General features: G+C 49.7%; 1 protein-coding gene across 4 annotated transcripts in view; it reads left to right on the top strand.

Annotated features, from left to right (window-relative positions):
* The window catches only part of CEP104 (centrosomal protein 104), a 43,253-nt gene that overhangs the window by 19,192 nt on the left and 2,393 nt on the right, over positions 1-21,668 (top strand). The window contains exons 10-21 of one of the 4 annotated variants that reach the window (XM_063602199.1): positions 481-708; positions 1,308-1,505; positions 2,898-3,065; positions 3,955-4,128; positions 6,587-6,763; positions 7,810-8,016; positions 8,426-8,533; positions 11,058-11,094; positions 11,383-11,449; positions 11,953-12,061; positions 15,133-15,271; positions 15,454-15,521. In XM_063602199.1, coding sequence (XP_063458269.1) covers positions 481-708; positions 1,308-1,505; positions 2,898-3,065; positions 3,955-4,128; positions 6,587-6,763; positions 7,810-8,016; positions 8,426-8,533; positions 11,058-11,094; positions 11,383-11,449; positions 11,953-12,061; positions 15,133-15,271; positions 15,454-15,521 — 1,680 coding nt within the window. The remainder of the gene's footprint in view (positions 1-480; positions 709-1,307; positions 1,506-2,897; positions 3,066-3,954; positions 4,129-6,586; positions 6,764-7,809; positions 8,017-8,425; positions 8,534-11,057; positions 11,095-11,382; positions 11,450-11,952; positions 12,062-15,132; positions 15,272-15,453; positions 15,522-21,668) is intronic. The other 3 variants (XM_063602203.1, XM_063602207.1, XM_063602208.1) reach the window with 3 other exon arrangements.

The following is a 21,668-nucleotide window of genomic DNA, read 5'->3' on the forward strand; positions in this document are numbered from 1 at the left end:
ACACTCAGTACCATGCCTAGTGTGCAGCAATTGGTCAGTCAACTTTGCTTGTTGGGATGACACAACATCACTTTCCTTTGTACACACAGTGAATAGCAGTGCCAGATTTTGAATAAAAGTCCACTTGGGTCCAGCCCAGGTGCTTTCTCCACACCACCGTGCTCCTGCAGGGGCACATATGTGTGGACATGCTCCATGCACAAATGCTCATTCCTTCACTAGCATTTTGGATGTGTATGTCACTTTTGTAGTCAACACAGAAATGTGGAGAGACAACTGAGATGAGTGCAACTTGATTGTGTGGGACTTTCAAGTAGATTTCACTCTGTGGAAGTTTCTCTTTGGTTTTGAAATTTTTCATTGTGCCAAGGAGCCTCTTCCAGCACAGCTTTCTAAAGTCTTATTCATCTGAAGGAATGAGATAGATATATCTGGCGTGGCAGTGGCATTTGAAATTAAATGTTCCTTTTCGTTCTCTAGATGCGAAGACCTTTTGATTTGCCCCTCCAGCCCCTCGCTCGTTCTGGCAGTCCTTGCCACCAAAAGCCAATGCCCTCACTACCACAACTGGAAGAAAGAGGAACAGAAAACCAGTTTGCAGAACCTTTCCTTCAGGAAAAGCCTTCATCATATTCTCTAACTATTTCTCCTCAGCATTCTGCAGTAGACCCGTTACTCCCTGCCACAGATCCTCATCCAAAGATCAATGTAGGTAATTCTGTTTCAGATTGGCGTTCAATTTATTTGGGTATTTGTAAAGGACATGTGTTGTGCCAGGTGCTGTTCCCATGCATGGGGTGCATGAGTGCACCCCAGCCAGACCCACCTCTGTTCCATTCTAGGAGCCATAGTGCTGAGTGAGAGCATAGCCACATAAGGAATAGGCCTAAAGACACCTTGTGAGCATGTTTATTAAAATCAGGCTTGATGCTTATTTCTAAGCAATAAACTAAGAAAATATCAGAGATCTTGTCAGAAAAAAAGATGTAATAGCCTTTACTTTAGTAGTCTCCATGTCAATTGAACTGAAATTGCTACCAGTAAACAGTCATTGAGGTGGAATCTACCTTGCTTTTTTTTATTAGGTCTGTAATGAGTTTAGAAAGTAATAGAAAGTCTCATCTAATCTTTTCAATTACATCCTATTTGTTGTATAAATTATTCTAATCTGATGATACTGATATTTAGCAAAATAACATCTTTCAGATCAGGTAAGTAAGTGCAGTAAGCCTGCCAGTGAGAGTTGCACTGGAGAATGTGACCTGTGGAGCTCCCCAGCACTTTCCTCTCTCCTTCACTCACTGCAGGCAGAGTCCCTGCCCTACGATGAGCGGCCTCTTCCAGCTATTCGTAAGCATTATGGGGAGGCAGTGGTGGAGCCGGAAATGAGTAATGCAGACATCAGCGATGCTCGGAGGGGAGGCATGTTAGGGGAGCCAGAGCCCTTAACCGAGAAGGCCTTGAGAGAAGCCAGCTCTGCCATCGATGTGTTGGGAGAAACCTTGGTAAAAAAAAAAAGAAAAAAAACGGGGTGGCAGAGGGGAGGGTAGTCTAAATGGTACACACACCTCTGTGTACTTACACATAAAGGAGGGAAAACGCCCACAGCTTTGCATTTGTAATATTGTTGACTTCCTTTGTTCTTCCTGAATTGGAAAGTCTTTTGTTAACTTTTTTTTTTTTTTTGAGACGGAGTCTTGCTCTTCAACCAGGCTGGAGTGCAGTGGCAAGATCTCCGCTCACTGCAAGCTCCGCCTCCTGGCTTCACCCTGTTCTCCTACCTCAGCCTCCTGAGTAGCTGAGACTACAGGCGCCCGCCACCACGCCTGGCTAATTTTTTGTAATTTTTTTTTAGTAGAGATAGAGTTTCACCACATTAGCCAGGATGGTCTCGATCTCCTGATCTTGTGATCCACTCACCTTGGCCTCCCAAAGTGCTGGGATTACAGGCATGAGCCACTGCGCCCGGCCTTTTTTTTTTTTTATGAAACAGAGTGTCACTCTGTCACCCAGGGTGGAGTACAGTGGCGTGATCATAACTCACTATAGCCTTGAACTCCTGGCCTTGGCCTCCCAAAGTGCTGGGATTACAAACATTAGCCACCGTGCCTGCCCTTCTGTAAATTATAAATTATGTGAAACAGCAAAAACATGAGCTAAGATGTATCAGTGAGTACTCATTTCAGCCTGGGTGTTTCCTTCTGGCATTCATGGAGCTTGTATTAAACAACTGCTCCCTTCTGAATACCAGCTAATTCCAGCGCAAAAGGATGGCATAGCAAAAGATGGAAGTATCTCCTTATAGAAATGAGTAGAGTTGGCCAGGCGCAGTGGCTCACGCCTATAATCCCAGCACTTTGGGAGGCCAAGGCGGGTGGATCACGAGGTCAGGAGTTCAAGACCAGCCTGGCCAAGATGGTGAAACCCCATCTCTACTAAAAATACAAAAATTAGCTGGGCATGGTGTCAGGCACCTGTAATCCCAGCTAGTTGGAAGACTGAGGCAGGAGAATTGCTTGAACCCACAGGGGGACAGGTTGCAGTGAGCCGAGCCACTGCACTCCAGCCTGGGCGACAGAGTGAGACTTTGTCTCAAAATAAAAAGAAATGAGTAGGGTTTTCCCCTCGTTCTCAGCTTTAAAATATTTCTCTTGGAGAATTTAATACTTTTTATATTTTAACATAGTCTTAAATTTCCTTATCAGAGAAAATTATTTCTCTAAATACACATATTTATTTGTAAAAGTTCTATTATTAGAAATGAATCATTTTCATTTATGAAAGTTCTGTTCTTAGAAATGAATCATTTTAGTTTGAAAAAAAAACAAAGCCTTCAAGTTGTGTAGTGTTGGAGGATGGTTGTGTGATGTCATGAAATGCTGCCTGTTTTGTGGTAGGTTGCCGGGGCCTATTGTAAGACGTGGTCCTACCGAGAGGACGCACTGCTTGCCTTGTCTAAGAAGTTGATGGAAATGCCTGTTGGAACCCCAAAAGAAGATTTAAAGAACACACTGAGAGCATCCGTCTTTCTCGTTAGAAGAGCCATAAAGGACATTGTGACCTCCGTGAGTGCCCTCAGCTGGCGCTGGCTCCAGCGTGCATGGATGAGATCATGCGCCATACCACAGAAGACCAGAGCAGCTTGAGAGAGGACCAGTTGGTCATTGACGTGGTCACCAACTGTAACTCAATAGAATCACTAAGAAATGAGGTTCTCTAGCAAGAGCTATACTGTGCAACTGATCTTACATGAAGGGTCTGGGAAATCTGCCTTTGCTTGGGTCATTGTCTCTGGTCTCCAGCAGTGTTAGCTTTTCCATGGTCTGCAAAGCCAGGCGTTTGTAGAGGCCTAGTTCAGTGCTACCACATCTTCAGTTTGTGTTTTCACTTTGCGTGAAACCTGATGAGGTTGAGAATTACTGTTTTTTCTAATGCTGAATGGGCCTTAAGAATGGACATTGCACAGTTGGGCTTCTAACAGCCCACTGAAGCAGGGCTGTTAGATACTCAGTATGAAGGGAAGATTTGGGCTTACCCATTGAAGCAGGGCTGTTAGATACTCGGTATGAAGGGAAGATTTGGGCTTACCCATTGAAGCAGGGCTGTTAGATACTCAGTATGAAGGGAAGATTTGGGCTTACCCATTGAAGCAGGGCTGTTAGATACTCAGTATGAAGGGAAGATTTGGGCTTACCAATTGAAGCAGGGATGTTAGATACTCGGTATGAAGGGAAGATGGGGAGTGATTTCTGACAGAGTGAAGTAAGAGCATATGTCCTCTATATGCAAGGTGCTGTGTTTAGAAAGCAGTTTTCAGTTTGCCATTTTCAGCCTTTCAGACGAGATGTCATTTTCGATATAATGTTCATATGTGTTACTGATAGTAAATGCCATGTTTCCTCTTGGTGGAATTGCACCGTAGTAACTCATCCGTGTTCATCACTTTTCTCTAAGGTTTTTCAGGCTTCTTTGAAATTGTTGAAAATGATCATTACACAATATATTCCTAAACATAAGCTGAGTAAACTTGAAACAGCTCACTGTGTGGAGAGGACCATTCCCGTTTTGCTCACCAGAACTGGAGATTCTTCTGCCCGCCTCCGCGTCACAGCTGCAAATTTTATTCAGGTCTGAACTTCACCACGGCATTTGAAACCATAGATGATAAACATAATTCCTGTAGCTCTCTGGCTTTCTTAACACCTTTTACAAGATTCTGTCTCTACTCAGTTAACATTATTCTCTGGGATTCACCATCACACTTTCCTTATGCTCTAAAAGGTCAGTTTTGTCTTAGACATAAACTTCAGTTAAAATCTACAGTTGGGTTTTTCCAATGTTTTTTTTATCCAACATATGCCATTAATTTTTTAAATAAATAAAAACATACAGAAAACGATATCAAAAGAGAAAATCTGAGGGTAAAGAAATAAAAAATATAACTGTCTTAATAGAAATATTTTCATTCTTTCACCAAATGTGCCTCCTCTAGGCTAGATATTATGGGAAATATTGAGATAGAGATAAATGTATGAGTTTTGGGGCACACAGTTATGCACCATAATTTGAAAATCTTTAAACTAGCTAATGAATTCATCTAGTCTAGGAGTTCTTAAGAGTCCTCCTTTGGGCTTAAGAAAGCTTATGAATTACGTTAAGTTTTACACAAAATTTTGTGATGTGCAGATCCTTCTTAAAAAAGAATCCAGGCCAGACTGGGCACGGTGGCTCACACCTGTAATCCCAGCACTTTGGGAGGCTCAGGCAAGTGGATCACAAGGTCAGGAGATCGAGACTATCCTAGCCAACCTGGTGAAACCCCTTCTGTACTAAAAATCCAAAAATTAGCCAGGTGTGGTGGCGCGTGCCTGTCGTCCCAGCTACTTGGGAGGCTGAGGCAGGAGAATCAAACCCGGGAGGCAGAGTTTTCAGTGAGCCGAGATCACGCCACTGCACTCCAGCCTGGCGACAGAGTGAGACTCCATCTTAAAAAAAAAAAAAAAAAATCCAGGCCAGGCGGGGTGGCTCACGCCCATAATCCCAGCACTTTGGGAGACCAAGGCAGGCAGATCATTTGGGCCCAGGAGTTTGAGACCAGCCTGGCCAACATAGTGAGACTCTATCTCTGCAAAAAATACAAAAATTAGCCGGGCATGCTGATACACCCCTGTAGTCCCAGCTACTTGGAAGGCCGAGGTGAGAGGCTTGAGCCCAGGTGGTTGAAGCTGCAGTGAGCCGTGATCTCGCCACTGTACTCTAGCCTGGGTGACAGAGAAAGACTGTGTCTCAAAAAGAAGAATCCAAAGGGGTCATTTCTCCAAAATATGAGGAACCACAGATCTAGTTTCATTTAATAAACCTAAATTTTCAGAGTAAATAAGGAAAAGGAATGCTAATAAAAAGGTAAGAAGAAATGCTGTCATGCTAATGTGCTACAGTATACTCCTGGTTACGACCTACACTACACTCCTGGTTACGACCTACACTACACTCCTGGTTACGACCTACACTACACTCCTGGTTACGACCTACAATACACTCCTGGTTACAATACACTCCTGGTTACAATACACTCCTGGTTACGACCTAATGTGCTACAATACACTCCTGGTTATGACAGCTAGAATTTGGGGGTGAGGAGGGTTCATCTTTCAAAAGATATGTTGCAAATGAGCACATGTTATTGCTTCATTTAATTATTTTTAAGCCACATTAATTTCTGAGCAATTTGGTGGTGCTCACATGTTCTCTCTATGTGAGACAACGTTAAGGCAATCTATCGAGGGTTACAATTGTTGTGCACCAGTGTGCCGGTTAGCGGACGAAATACACACTCAACAGCATCTGTTTGTAGTTAAGGAGTTTACTGTCCAAACTTCCCTGGAGAATGCTCTTCTTCTCTTAGCTTTTAGATTTGTACAGAGTCACTCACAGGCCCAAATCCAGAGTGAGTCAGACCAGCACAATAAGGGATTATTTTAGGTGATAGGACCTGCAGACCTATTGGAAACAGGTTTATTTCTGATTGTAACTTAATGATTCAACATCTTATTTTTTTCTCTATATCCGGTTAATTAAGTGATAAATATCTTAATTACGTAAAGACTTGTTTGTTTAGAGACATTCAAATATGTAATGGTACTTATATTTTTTCCATCTTAACCCACTGGTGACCGTATCACTGCATACACTCTTGGCTGACATTTAATAAATACTAAAATAACGGTGATTCTAGCAGCAGCTCTAATTTCTTTTAGAATTTTAGAAATGAGAAAACCTTTTCCTTGAAGCTGAGAATACTGAGAACAGAAACCTTCAAGTTTTCAATTACGCTTCTGAAAAGCTTTCAGTAGACATAAAATCGTTGTATTCTTCATGATTTTATTTCCTGTGGCTCAGATTTTCATTTCTAATGGTTGTTACACTTTAAATAGAAATACAAGCTTACAGATCAGTGCTCTCATTGCTCCTTGTCACTATCAATCTGTATTTCCCTTCAGTGTTTAGTTTAAGATCATGCTGAATTGTACTAAACTGCCTCCAGCATTTTCCAGTAAAAATTAACAAATTACCTTGGCTTTCATAGGAAATGGCCTTGTTTAAAGAAGTTACGTCTCTCCAAATTATTCCATCCTACCTGGTGCAGCCATTGAAAGCAAACTCTTCAGTTCACCTGGCAATGAGTCAGATGGGCCTCCTGGCCCGGCTGCTGAAAGACCTGGGCACTGGCAGCTCGGGCTTCACCATTGACAACGTGATGAAGGTAAGCGGACCTCGCGTGTGACACACCACGCGGCCCGGCACTCACCACAGTGCCTGGAGCGTGGCGAGGGTCTCATCGGCATTTGTTGAAGGAATGACTGAGGCAGTGATTTCAGAAAAATAGCCAGTGTTTCATCCAACAAATGGGGGCCCCCACATGCGTCCTGCTGTCTAATCCTACTCGGTGGTGCATGGTGTGTGCAGATCTTTATCCGTGGAGAGAAACAAATCATAAAAAACATTTCTTTGTCTTTTTTTTTTTTTTTTTGAGATGGAGTCTCATTCTGTCGCCCAGGCTGGAGGTGCAGTGGTGCCATCTCGGCTCACTGCAAGCCGTGCCTCCTGGGTTCATGCCATTCTCCTGCCTCAGCCTCCCAAGTAGCTGGTACTACAGGACGCCCACCACCATGCCCGGCTAATTTTTTCGTGTATTTTAGTAGAGACGGGGTTTCACTGTGTTAGCCAGGATGGTCTCGATCTCCTGACCTCGTGATCCGCCCGCCTCAGCCTCCCAAAGTGCTGGGATTACAGGCGTGAGCCACTGCGCCCGGCCTGTCTTTAAGAGACAATAACAGCAGTGTGATGGAGAATATCAGGTACAGGTTGAAGCCCCTTATCTGGAATGCTTAAGACCAGAAGTGTTTAGGATTTCAGATTGTTTTCGGATTCTGGAATACTTCCATTATACTTACTGGTTTGGATCCCAAATCCAAAAACCTGAAATCTGCACATCGGCTACGCAGGAGCGCACACCTCCGAGGAGGATGAGAAACTGTGGGCCCCCGAGACGCACAGCGGGGATGAAATTGCACTATAGCCACAGCGTTCTGTTTCTTAAAAAAGATCCAAAACAAGCGTGATGAAAGTATAACACGGCTTACGATGAGACGGTGGATCCGTGAGGTTTTATGTTTAAAGTATTTCATAATACTTAATACGGATGTTTTCTCTTTTATTTTTCACATGTTTATAATGTACCTTGTTTGTAAGCTGGAAGAAATTAGTTTTATTTTAAGAATCAGTAACAAGAGCCCCTCCCAACTTTAGTTTTCAGTGAGTGCCCTGGAGCATAGAGTGTATGAGGTCCGCGAGACGGCGGTTCGAATTATTTTGGACATGTACAGACAGCACCAGGCTTCCATCCTGGAGTACCTTCCTCCAGACGACAGCAACACACGCAGGAACATTCTCTACAAAACCATTTTTGAGGGATTTGCTAAAATAGATGGCAGACCTACAGATGCTGAGATGAGGGTGAGTTAACTTTGGTGACGTTGTGACGTCATCCTGTATTGAAGAAGTTACTCGGTACGTAAATAAGTAAATATGTCATTTGAAGGAGCCACGTGTATGGGAAGCCCCGGCGTCCTGGCTAAGAAAGAACACAGGTTCCCCCATTCAGATCCCGGCTGCTCCACTTTCTGCCAGTGAGACCCTTAGGTTCCCAGGCTGCAAACGGAATAACGATAGCCGTGAGGACACAGCGGGTTTATCTATCAATAAACACCAATGAAATCAATGGAAAAGACTTATTCTCACTTGTTATTAGTCTTAGTGAATATTATAATTTATAAGAAATATAGTTGATATGCCATAATTTGTCTCCCAGTTTCTAAGATTACCCTAACAAGCTGTTCTAATGGAAAAATAATTTTCTTACCAGGCACGGAGAAAAGCGGCTACAGAAGAAGCAGAAAAACAAAAGAAAGAAGAAATAAAAGCTTTACAAGGGCAGCTGGCAGCACTGAAAGAAATTCAGGCTGAAGTTCAGGTTGGAAGTTAACACGTCTTTCACCTGTGTGCTTTTAGCTGCGATGTATTTTGCTGTATAGATCCACATCATACTTGACTTATTTTTCATGGGATTATGCAAATGAGCGTCTTGATTCCTTTTGGTTTTTTAGGTTAGTTTTGGGGTGGATGACAGAAGCCCTCCATGGAGAGGTGGAATTGGGTGGCAGATACTCTTCCTGCCCCTCCATCCTCTGTCAGAACTGATGTGAGCTGCTGCCGAGGTTTAGGGAGGGACCAGGGGCTGTGGGCACAGAGCTGCTCTCCTCCACAGCTCTCCAGCCACCTTCAGAGGCAAAGGAGAAAAATCAGCTTGACTATAAAGGTCTGACTTCAGCGCATTAAAAAGGGAAGGTTTCAGGTAAACATTCTGTTTCTATGAGCCCTTACTCTTTAAGGCTGTGGGGGTGTCATATGTACTGGGAACAAATACTATTTGGTTGAATATAAATGTGTTCCTCTTCAGCCTCCCAGCTTCTGGGATATGAATTAGCTTCATAACACTAATTTTATGATGAAGTTTCCTTCAGTTGAAAGAAAATTTCCTTAAAAAAAAGAAATAAAGGTGGCAGAACACAGGGAGTTTCCGTTCCGCAGACCTGAGATTTCAGCCGTGCCGGGTGAATGAGTTCTGGGACCTGCTGGCACCTCAGGCCTGCAGCCCACGTGGCTGCACAGCGCACGCAGAGCTATTCAGAGGGCAGAGCTCATGCCAAGTGTTCTTACCACAGATTTTTAAAAGAAGAAATGGGTACAAATGGGGAAAAAAGATCAAATGTGGCTGAATATAGGCTGAACTTCCTATGGCAAAAAGTCACCGTGACATTTCCACCAAATGCTGGAACGTCAGAGTCACAATCAGAAAAGGACACAGGAGGCGGAAGGAGGCAGGCAGACCCTGGGATGAGGAGTGAGCCTCTGGCTCAGGTCCGCATCGTGGTGTGGGTGACTCGTGTGCTCAGTGACCCTGGGTGGCTCAGCACACACTCATTGTGATTAGTACACAAACGAGGACACGGATGTCGCAAACTGAAGGGATTTCCCTCCAGTCATGAGCTAGCACGTACTAAGCCCATTGCCAGGCGCCTGCCTCCCGCCTCCCTCACCACAGCCCAGGACCTGGTGGCAGTGGCTCCAGAAGCAGCAGCCGCCCAGGAGCTGTTGTTCCCACCACTGTCCATCCTGGGGTCGCCTACGCTCATGGGCACACAGCACTGTCTGTCCCGGGGTCGCCTATGCTGATGGGCTGCACAGCCTCCACACAGCCATCCTGAGAGCCTGCAGCTCTTGCTCATTGGCTCGGTGTTTATGGAGCGCCTCTCCGTGCCAGGCACCATCTGGCTGTGGAAATACAGCAGGCAGCAAAGCAAAGTCCCGCCCTCATGAAGCTGGGGCTCCAGGGAGGAGCAGACGAGGGAGAAAGACCCAGGCAGTGGGTCCGTGCTGCGGGGTGCTGGGGGCCACGGGTTGTGGGCGCCTCGAGGCCAGCGCAGGCCTGCGCCCCACACAGGGCCTGGTGAAGGCCTCTCCCAGGAGAATGACGGGATGGGATGGATTTTTCTCTTTTTTTGTTGGGGTAAAATGCACAGAGTGTAAATCTTACCATTTTCAGTGCACACTGTGGTGGCATGGAGTGCTCTCACATTGTTGTGCAACCATCGCCACCATCCATCTCCAGAACTTTCAGAATTTACATATTAAGTCCTTTTCTGGTTCTAAAATCATACTCTTGGCCAGACGCAGTGACTCATGCCTGTAATTGCAGCACTTTGGGAGGCCGAGGCAGGAGGATCACTTGATTTCAGAAGTTCAAGACCAGCCTGGGCAACATAGTGAGACCTCATCTCTACTAAAACTTAAAAAAAAAACTTAGCCAGACATGGTGGTGAGCACCTGTAATCCCAGCTACTCAGGAGGCTGGGGCAGGAGGATGGCTTGCACCCAGGAGGCCAAAGCTGCAGTGAGTTGTGTTTGTACCACTTCCAACCTAGGCAACAGAGTGAGACCCTGTCTAAAAATAATGATAAGAACAAAATTGTGCTCTTTTTAGGGGCGGGGTGGGTGTCTGTGGAACTAGAATTGCACTTCTGCATGTGTTTTCCACAGTCAGTGGTTGAGTTTGAGAGAAACTGCAGTGGCATGATCTCAGCTCACTGCAGCCTCCACCTCCCAGGCTCAAGTGATCCTCCCTCCCCAGCCTCCTGAGTAGCTGGGACTACAGGGCACGCCACCACACCCAGCTAAGTTTTGTATTTTTTGTAGAGACAGGGTTTTGTTTGCCATGTTGCCCAGGCTGGTCTTAACTCCTGAGCTCAAGCAATCCACCACTCACCTTGGCCTCCCAAAGTGCTGGGATTACGGGCATGAGCCACCTTGCCCAGCCAGTAGAAATTCTAAAACAAAACCCAGAAATGTGCTTTCATGATCAAAACATATCTTCAACAGGCTCTCACTCACTCACACTGCAGCCCTTTGTCCCTGACCTTACTGTTTTTGTGTCTTAGGAAAAAGAAAGTGATGCTGTGAAGCCAAAGAATCAGGGTATGTAAAGAATTGGGGTGCACAAAGAATTGGGGTGTGTAAAGAATCGGGGTGTGTAAAGAATCAGGATGTGTAAATGCATGTCATGGAAGCTCCATGTGGAAACGGCTTCTGTCCATTCAGCAAGTATCACTGCACGCCTGCTGCACCTCAGCCATCTCCCAGCTGAATGGAAAACACGCTACCTTTTCACTTGTATAATCGTTTTAGAGCTCACATCAAACTGCTTACTAAAATTTTGAAAATAATTTCTATAAAAAGTTATTTAAATTGTTTTAATCTCTTCAGACATTCAAGGAGGGAAAGCAGCCCCTGCTGAAGCTCTGGGAATCCCGGATGAGCACTATCTAGATAAGTAAGTCGCGCTGTCTTCCACCCATTGTACGATGGTCAGGGCAACCAGCCACACAGAAACCCTGGAAAGGGAATGCGTCCTCCCTAGTTGGCCCTTCGCAGTCATCATAAAAGGTAGGAAATGTGCCTTCTGCACTAACCAGCATCCACTCCGAGTCAGTTAAGACAACTTTCCCTCTGTTTATTGTAACTTAAAATATCCTTTCTGCTTGACGATGCTGAGTGAAATTTCAGAAGGATCGTTCGCCCGTTGATTTCAGGCACCTCCTTGGTGAGGGCTTTCCTATCGTGCTTTAACACATGGCACACCCGGCCTCCTCTGCCACCTGCAAGGGAGGCCCAGCCCGGGCCCTGCAGAGCAAACTGAGGCAGTTCCAGATGAGAGGGAAAGTGCACACATCACAGGGACTGGGGAAATTCAGAATTTCCTCGTGACGTGGGAGCGGAACGGCCATCAGTGGAACTAGATCCTTACCTTTATTTCCTGCTTTGCTTTGCTTTCAGTTTGTGTATTTTTTGTGGGGAAAGGAGTGAATCCTTCACAGAGGAAGGTCTGGATCTCCACTACTGGAAGCACTGTCTCATGCTGACAAGATGTGACCACTGCAAACAGGTCAGGCCAGCGGCGCAGCAGCCAGCTACTTGCATGAGCGGGAACATCTGGCTGTTGAAAGGCCGAGTCAAAAAGCTGTCCCAAGTCTTAGTATTTTCAGAGGAGAGGTTGCGAGAAAAGTAACTGAAGCCGAGCACACACCTGAAAATGCGTGCGAGTCATTCCATATGACAGACAGCCCAGTGAACCGGAAACATGCTGTGCCGCCACCTCCCCTCAGGGCTCCTTCCAGAGTCAGCAGGGGTCTGATTTCTGACACCACAAATGGGTCCTCCTTGCTCTTTGAGCTTTGTAGAAACGGAACCATGTGGCGTCATGTTGGATTTCTTGCTTTATAGTGTCCACTGCTTGAATGGACCGCAGCACCTTCATCCACCTACTGCTGTGCACCAGGGCTGCGTCCAGTTTGGGACCATGATAAACGATGTTGCCACAGCGTTCTGGTGTCTTCCAGGATGCACAGGAATGCACTTTCTTGGGTTCACAATGTGTTGTGGGATTGCCAGGTGTGCTGATGCTCAGTGGCGCTGCCCAGGAGTGCTCCAAAGGGGTTGTGCCTGGGCACCACTGCCAGCAGCACAGGCACTGCCCCCATCCCACAGTGCCACTGCCCCCTTCCCACAGTGCCACTGCCCCCTTCCCACTGTGCCACTGTCCCCTTCCCACAGTGCCACTGCTCCCCTTCCCACAGTGCCACTGCCCCCTTCCCACAGTGCCACTGCCCCCTTCCCACAGTGCCACTGTCCCCCTTCCCACAGTGCCACTGCCCCCTTCCCACAGTGCCACTGCCCCCCTTCCCACAGTGCCACTGCCCCCCTTCCCACAGTGCCACTGCCCCCTTCCCACAGTGCCACTGCCCCCCTTCCCACAGTGCCACTGCCCCCTTCCCACAGTGCCACTGCCCCCTTCCCACAGTGCCACTGCCCCCCTTCCCACAGTGCCACTGCCCCCTTCCCACAGTGCCACTGCCCCCTTCCCACAGTGCCACTGCCCCCCTTCCCACAGTGCCACTGCCCCCTTCCCACAGTACCACTGCCCCCCTTCCCACAGTGCCACTGCCCCCTTCCCACAGTACCACTGCCCCCCTTCCCACAGTGCCACTGCCCCCTTCCCAGAGTGCCACTGCCCCCTTCCCACAGTACCACTGCCCCCCTTCCCACGGTGCCACTGCCCCCTTCCCACGGTGCCACTGCCCCCCTTCCCACGGTGCCACTGCCCCCCTTCCCACGGTGCCACTGCCCCCCTTCCCACGGTGCCACTGCCCCCCTTCCCACGGTGCCACTGCCCCCTTCCCACGGTGCCACTGCCCCCCTTCCCACGGTGCCACTGCCCCCCTTCCCACGGTGCCACTGCCCCCTTCCCACGGTGCCACTGCCCCCCTTCCCACGGTGCCACTGCCCCCTTCCCACGGTGCCACTGCCCCCCTTCCCACGGTGCCACTGCCCCCTTCCCACGGTGCCACTGTCCCCCTTCCCACCGTGCCACTGCCCCCTTCCCACGGTGCCACTGTCCCCCTTCCCACCGTGCCACTGCCCCCTTCCCACGGTGCCACTGCCCCCTTCCCACGGTGCCACTGCCCCCTTCCCACGGTGCCACTGTCCCCCTTCCCACGGTGCCACTGCCCCCTTCCCACGGTGCCACTGCCCCCCTTCCCACGGTGCCACTGCCCCCTTCCCACGGTGCCACTGCCGCCCTTCCCACGGTGCCACTGCCCCCTTCCCAAGGTGCCACTGCCCCCTTCCCACGGTGCCACTGCCGCCCTTCCCACGGTGCCACTGCCCCCTTCCCACGATGCTACTGCCCCCTTCCCACCGTGCCACTGCCTCCTTCCCACAGTGGCACTGCGGCCATGCTTCCTGCTGTCTTGGTGAGTTCCCCCTGTGCCTGTCCCTGGTGAAGATGAGGTGGAGTGCCTGTCCTTTTGTCTGCAGGCCTTGGCTGTCCTGCAAAGCACCTGGTTTCTCACCCGTTTCCCTCGGGTTGTCCATCTGTTTTTATTGATTTGGGGCCGTTCTTTATACACGTGGATGTGAGTGGTTGGTCAGTCGCGTGAATTGTGACCACCTGCTCCCACTCCACAGCGTGCAGTCTTCGCTGTCTGAAGTGTCTTGAGGAAGAGACGCATTTTTAATGTTAGCATTGCCCACCTTGCCAGTCTTTTTCATGGTTCATGCTATTCATGTCCTGTGTAAGAAGTCTTCCCCATCCCCTATATTAGGCCTTTCTTGCATTACTATAAAGAAATACCTGGCTGGGCAGGTGGCTCACGCCTGTAATCCTAGCACTTGGGGAGGCTGAGGCGGGCGGATCACCTGAGGTCAGGAGTTCAAGACCAGCCTGACCAACACGGAGAAACCCCGTCTCTACTAAAAATACAGAATTAGCCAGGCGTGGTGGTGTATGCCTGTAATCCCAGCTACACGGGAGGCTGAGGCAGGAGAATCACTTGAACCCGGGAGGCAGAGGTTGCGGTGAGCCGAGATCACACCATTGCACTCCAGCCTGGGCAACAGGAGCAAAACTCCATCTCAAAAAATATATATATCCCTAAGACTGGGTAATTTATGAAGAAAAGAGGTTGAACTGGCTCACAGTGTGTCAAGTCCTGTGGCCTGAAGTTATAGAGTATATACAAGTCATTCCTGCCAGAGACACCAACGTAGCGAGAGAATCTCTTAAAATTCTTTTCTGTGGTCCTGTTTCTGTGTGCGTTCTTAGAAATAGCAGGGAGCCACGATTTCAACCCTGGGCCACACTGTAACCACTGAGCCGCTCTGCGCCCTCATCCAAGCTTCACACTCAGGCCGACCATAGCTTCCCCATCCTTGACAGTGGCCCCTACCCGATGCTAAGATGACAGGAAAGGAAGGACGTGGGGTCTTCAGCAAAGTATCACAAGTGACTCCAGACAGTCTGTGGGCAAATGCCGAAGATAGAAGCCTGTGGCTTACTTCATGTGCAGGCGGCACAGACCTCCCTGGGCAGGGGAGGCGCTCACAGGCTCTGCAGGCTGGCTGGAGGGCGCTGCCGCTTTCTCAGCAACATGCTTTGCTCTGTATTTCGAAATCCAGGTGGTCGAGATATCCAGTCTGACGGAGCACTTGCTGACAGAATGTGACAAAAAAGACGGGTTTGGAAAGTGTTACCGTTGCAGTGAGGCTGTTTTCAAGGAAGAGCTGCCCAGACACATAAAACACAAGGATTGCAACCGTGAGTGCCCCTTCCCAGGCTCCCGTGCCCTCGGGTCACCAGGGGTCCTCTTGGAGGAAGTGCCACTGCTCTTGAGCCTGTGCAAGGGCTTGGTGAATTAAAGGGCACCTGCGGGCAGGCCAGCAGCATGTCTTGTCACCTGTCATTCAGGGAGCGACTGAGTCTTTTTAAAATCATTTCAGCTGCCAAACCAGAGAAGCTGGCGAACCGGTGTCCTCTGTGTCATGAGAACTTCAGCCCTGGAGAAGAGGTGAGGGGCCTGGGGGGAAGGGGCCAGTGAAGTAGGTGACACACCTGTGGATGGCGGTGGTGGTGACAGTGGTGGTGTCAGTGCGGGACCATAGCCACAGAGTACAGTACATGAGTGTTCAGGGAGTGGACAGCGTCTAGTGAGTCCTGTCTGAGCAGTTGTTCCGTTTACCTACGTGTTCACATGATTTCCTTCCGTACATTTATGAATGGTTTATCGAGGAGCCTCAACTCACTGAGGCCCAGCCTGTGTCACTGGGATACAGCATGAAATGGTTTTATTTTGTTCTGGTCATTGCCTTTATCTAGATAATGAGACCCTCAGTGACATCTTGCCCAGATTCTGTAACACTGCGGTCCCTTTTGCCTAATAAAACCCAGCCCTATTTGGTTAAACGATTCTCTTTCCTACCTGATTCCAAGCTCTCCTCCCTGCCCCAGTGCACTACGCAGTGACTCAGCAGGCTTAGTGGGGACGGCCACCTCGTACACGCCCACCCTCCACTTCCCCACGTGCTCGGCTCCTCTGGCATTGGAGGCGACGAGGAGGAACATGGGCGTGCAAGGCTCTGTGGCAATTATTCTGGCCCTGTCCAACACGATGGGCTGGCGGTGCCCTCTTTATGCCAGGCAGCGAATGCTGAGCCCTGGGGCCCTGCTCAGGACCCAGTTTGGGAATCTGGCTCAGCCACTTCCACTCCAACCTCCTTAGCTCCTGCCACCTGCAGTGTGTCACTGTGTCCTGCTGCTGGCTCCCCTTGTCCCAGCCTTCTGGGATATGGTACCAGCAAAATGGCTCCAACCCAGCCACTGTAGCTTTCTCTTGACCACAGAAAACTCACACACCAAACAGAGAAGACAGCCCCCAGCCGCTCTCAGCCCTGGTGTCTACCCAGTTATCTGGCTCTCTGTGTCCCTCTGTCTGTCTGTCTGTCCCTCTGTCTGTCTGTCAGTCTCTCTCTCTCTCAGAGTTTGAAATGCATCACAGAGTACACAGAAAAGTGACAGAAACCCTCAGGACTCTCCCTTGTCGTGGTCACTGAGCTTGCGCAACTAGCAACTCAGCCCGTCTTGTTTCTCCCGTGCCCCCACGTGCTCCCCTCTCGTGTAATGTTGAAGCCAACCCAGACAGCACGTTGTTGCATCTATAAATGTTCCCGTCGGAGCTTTCGGAATCGGGACTTCTTTACACAGCCACAGCAGCAGCCTCAGCCTTCCAGACGTCAGTCACATTGCCGCCATCTCATCAGGTCAGAAGCATCTGATTACCAGGATCCACAGAAGGCCCCGGTGCCTGGTTGGTCTGTTTTGAACAGGTTCATTCTCTCGTTCTTTTTCCTTATGATTCACTTGGTGAAGGAAGGAGCTGTTTGCCCCGTAGGGCTTGTCATCGTCTGGATCTGCTGACTACGTCCCCTTGGGAGCGCTTAACCTGTTTCTCTGTCCCTGTATTTCCTGTAAACAGGAGGTGGGATCTCTGAGCCTCATCAGGTGTGCACAGGCTCAGTGTGGGTGTGGCCGCTTCACAGGCAATGCTGGTGTGTCCCCCGGGAGGCGCGTGATATGTATGACGGTGGCAGCTGCTGATGCTCAAGGCCTAACCCACTGACTCAGGAGGGGCCTCATTCTGTCATCCCTCCTTCATTCATCTGCTGGGATATTCCTCTAAGCAGAAGCTCGTCCACTCTGTGGTGACCCTAGGTTAGACTTTCTATTGGAAAGGCAGAATGAAGGTTTAATTTTTTTCCTTGGTTTACTGGTTTTCAGAATAGTAAGCTGGGTCACTAGCATCTTCCATGGCAGCTAATTTGTTTTGTTTTGTCTGTAGCGTCGTTATGAACCATGGATTTAAATTATTCAATGTGTTCCAGCCACAGCAGTTACCATGCTTAGTGATGCGTGAATTATCCCAGCTCTGGCCTATGGCAGACTCTTCAGCTGGGCTCCTGAGGCCTGGATGAGAGCCACGCAGCCTCAGAGAGCTCCCTCCTGTTTGGTGCCTTCCTGCCCCGGACCTGGAATCAGTCATCTGGTCACAGAGGCCTGGTTCCCATTAGCAGGAATGGATGTCTCAGGACAGCGCTGGGGGCCTCATGCCCACTGCTGCTGGGTGGGTCGCTGTGGCTGGACTCTCAGTGGACACAGCCAGGAGAAATCAAGGGAAGTAAGCTCCATCACTCATGCACACACACTTCCCCTTCCCGTCCTGAGCTGCAGGCTTTATTTAACCTTGTCTCTCCCAACATCTGTGTCTCCTTTCTTACATCCATGGGCCCCGGTTCCCAAAGGCCCAGGAGACAGAATTCAGGTATTGGAGGCGACCAGTTCACCTTGGCCCCCACTGCACCTGGGGCAGCCCCAGCACAGTGGCACCTGCACCGCCAGCAGGAGATGCCACTGGAAATTAGATCTGTTCCCAGTTCTTGTCCTGACCACATCTGCCACTGGTGACGGGGGTCCCAGTGGCCCTGTGTTGGAGGGACTTGGGTGAGCCCTGGCTAGCAGTGCCACCAACTGTAAATACATTCATTTTATATTACATTTCTAGGGGACTTTAAAGAATTAAGTTCTGTAATTACAGAAGACATGTTTCCGGGTCGATAGAATCAGGCATCTTGGAAGAACCCTGGACAGAGGCCGCCATCCTGCCCCACTTCCATCTGCCTTCCTCCACCCCAGACAGAGGCACCGTCCTGCCCCGCTTCCATCTGCCTTCCTCCACCCCAGACAGAGGCACCGTCCTGCCCCGCTTCCATCCGCCTTCCTCCACCCCAGACAGAGGCACCGTCCTGCCCCGCTTCCATCCGCCTTCCTCCACCCCAGGCAGAGGCACCGTCCTGCCCCGCTTCCATCCACCTTCCTCCAGGCGCTGCTTTTCCCACAGGGCATCCTGCCCCTTTTCTACCCAATAGAAGCAGTTCTCACTGCACATACATCTTTTCCCCTGGTTATCTCCAGAATGTAGGAGCCTTTGTGTTTGCATTTGAGTTGTTACCTTTACTCGTCCTCCCGTGCAATGCCCATCGTCCCCTCTGATTTCAGTTATTGCCATTGGTTTCCTACTAGGAGCAGTACTCAGATTCTCCTGTAACCGCCTTTTCTTCCTTCCCTTCTTGTTCCCAACATCTGATTTGAATTGACATCCTCTTACAGGTAGTACCTGTAAGGCTGTCACCAGGCGTATCTCATGTGTCATCTGCTTTCCCTGTATCTCATTATCTGCACTGCCTTACACATCACCACACACCCTTCAGCATAAGCAGAAAACACACACTCACTCATTACCTCACGGGTTCCCTGGGTCCGGAGCCAGGCTTCATTCTCATCTGTCGGCCCTGCTAGGGAAGGACTCACTTCCAGGCTCATCCCAGCAGCTGGCAGTAATATGTTCTTGGGGGCTGTCAACCCGGAGCCACTCAACTCCTAGAGGCCCCCACCGTCAGCACCGGGGGCCTCTCTGCTGGCAGCTCACTTCCTCGAGGCCAGCAGGAGACTCTGCCACTCCAGCCTGCTGAGACACGTCTTTCTAATTTCGTGTGAATTGTTTTGCCGTTCGTTCTTCAAATATTTTTCCTCTCTTCAGCGTTCCCTCCCTTCTCTCCTGCCTGCAGGCTCGTGAGTGTGAAGACTGCTCAATCTTCTGTGGGTCACTGGGCTTTGTCCAGTGTTTTCTTTCTGTTCTAGTTGAATGGCCCCCGCCCTTTCTCCTTCCATCTCCAGTCCTCTGTTAAGTGAATTCATTTTCAATCTGGTACTTTCCAATTTTAGTATTTGTGTTTGGCTGGGATTTCTTTACAGGTTTCATTTCTCTGCTGAGATTCACCTCTGTTCACTCATTAAGATCACCTGTTTTTAACAGCTTCACGGAGATCTAGTCTGCACAGCCTCTCCCCGTGGACAGATAGTGGGTTTTCATGTATTCAGGGTTCTGCAACCATCAGCACACGTGTGGAACTTTTCCATCACCCAAAAGACAACACTGCCTACATGCCGCCCCTTTTCTCCCCAGCCCCCTCTCCAGCCCCTGGCGACCATGTGTCTAGTTTTGGTCTCCATGGATTTGCCTACTGTGGACATTTCCTGTAAATGGAATCAGACACTATGCGGCCTTTGTGTCTTTGACTTAACGTGTTTTCAAGGTTCTCCCGGGTTCTAATAGATCAGTAGCACTTCATTGCACGTTCAGGTCCTTGAACATACTAGGTATCTGCTTTAAAGTCCTTTTGTGCTAATTCTAACATCTGGAATTTTTCTGAATGTGAAGGGGGGTAAACAGTGAAGTTCGACACCCTCCACACTGCTCAGAAGAAAGCTCCGAGTGGATCTGAGACTCAAATGTGAAAGGCCCAATTATGAATCTCTCAGGAGATGCTAGAGATAAGAGAATAGCCTTCAGAATAGGAAGGGATTTCTCAAACAGGACACAGAAAGCTTAAGCCTTGATGGAAGAGGCGGATCAATTCAATTAGATTAAAATGAAGAACCTTGGGGCAGAGTTTGGGTTTTGTAAAATGAAAAGAGTTCTGGAGTTAAGCATCGTGAACACGCTTAACACTACTGAACTGCACACTCATTTTATAGTAAAACTATTCAGTTGTGAAAGGTGAGAACCTCCTCTTCATCAAAGGACATAAATAGACTGAAAGACAATGCTGGGGATGAAAAATCACTGACCATTATTCTTCAAAGTGAGTGGAAGGTAATGTCCCTGCAGGGTTTGAGCGGAAGAGTGGGCATGACCTGGCGGGCCCTACGCCAGCCACTTCTGCTGCTCTGTTGAGGGCAGCCTGTGGGACAGAGAGGTCGGGTAGTAGCAGAGAGCTAAGTGGCGAGAAGTGGTCAGATTCTGGACACGCACTGCAGGCAGACCCAGGACTTGGCCGGTGGAGTCCTCACAACATGGTGAGGAAGTAACTGCGGTCAGGAATCCAGGGCGCTCAGGAGCTTAGCCTGGAGCTGTGGAGTTAAAATCCCTGTCAGACGCGCAGGCCGGTAGACAGGTGGCTGCAGGTGGAAATGTGGGGTTTGTAAGCGTGTATAAGAAGTGGGTTTAAGGTCATGATACTGGGAGCACTCTTCTAAAGAGCAAGTGTAGACAGACGAGAAGCCCCAGGCAGAGTGGAAGAAGGCAAACCAGGCGCTGGGGAAGAAATGCACTGGGGAGGAAGCCTGACGAGGGTGGCGTCCTGGAGGCCCCAGAGCGCAGCCCGTCAGAGAGGATGCCCTGCTGGCCTGGCTGGGCTCAGCTGATCGCAGCCGCCTGCCTCTTGCACCTGCACTTGGCCGTAGGGCGGCCAGGCGGCTCTGCTGGCCCTGACTGGGCTCACACACACGTGTGCCTGGGGTCCGCAGCCGGAGACTGATTGAGAATGGTCTTGGAGGCAGCTGCGGCACCTCAGCTTTGCTTTCTGTGTCTGAGCCCAGCACGCCAGCCTGGGCATGGTGTTCTCGCGACAGCGGCAGAGGGCAACAGCAAGACAAGCCCAGGCGCATGAGTTCATTTCAGCCTGCCCTGCCACATGTCTGCCACTGTCCCATTGGCCAAAGCAAGCCACAGTCACCCAGATTCAAGGGATGGGGAGGGACCCGCCACCTCTGTGCTGGGGAGGGAGGAATTGGAGCCTTAGAGCAGGCCGTGTCCCTCCACGGGGGAGGGGGAAGCAACTGCACCCCATGTGCCGGTGGGCCACATTCTGGTGAGAAGGCGCCCCAGCTTTAGGGACACGAAGGTTGCCAGTGGCCTGGAGAGACCAGAACCCAGGCCTGCCGGGAGCAGCTAAAGCGGGACAGGAGTGGGCTGGGCTGGGGCTGCAAGTGCTCTAGTATCTTGAGGGCTGCCGCAGGCGGCCAGAAACTGACAGCCACTGGTGAGAGTGAGAGAGGAACCAGGGAGAAGCAGGGCTGTGTCTGGTGGAGATACTGGTCCACCAGAGAATGGGAGAGCGGCTGGAGCAGTGTCCCTGGGAAGCGTTGTTTGTTTTTGAGATGGAGTCTCACCCTGTCGCCCGGGCTGGAGTGCACTGATGTGATCTTGGCTCACTGCAACCTCCGCCTCCCACGTTCAAGCAATTCTCCTGCCTCATCCTCCAGAGTAGCTGGGATTAGCTGTTGGGGACACGAGATGCGCCACCACACCCAGCTAATTTTG

Source organism: Pan paniscus, chromosome 1 (assembly GCF_029289425.2).
Source record: "Pan paniscus chromosome 1, NHGRI_mPanPan1-v2.0_pri, whole genome shotgun sequence".
Taxonomy (NCBI): Eukaryota; Metazoa; Chordata; class Mammalia; order Primates; family Hominidae; genus Pan; species Pan paniscus.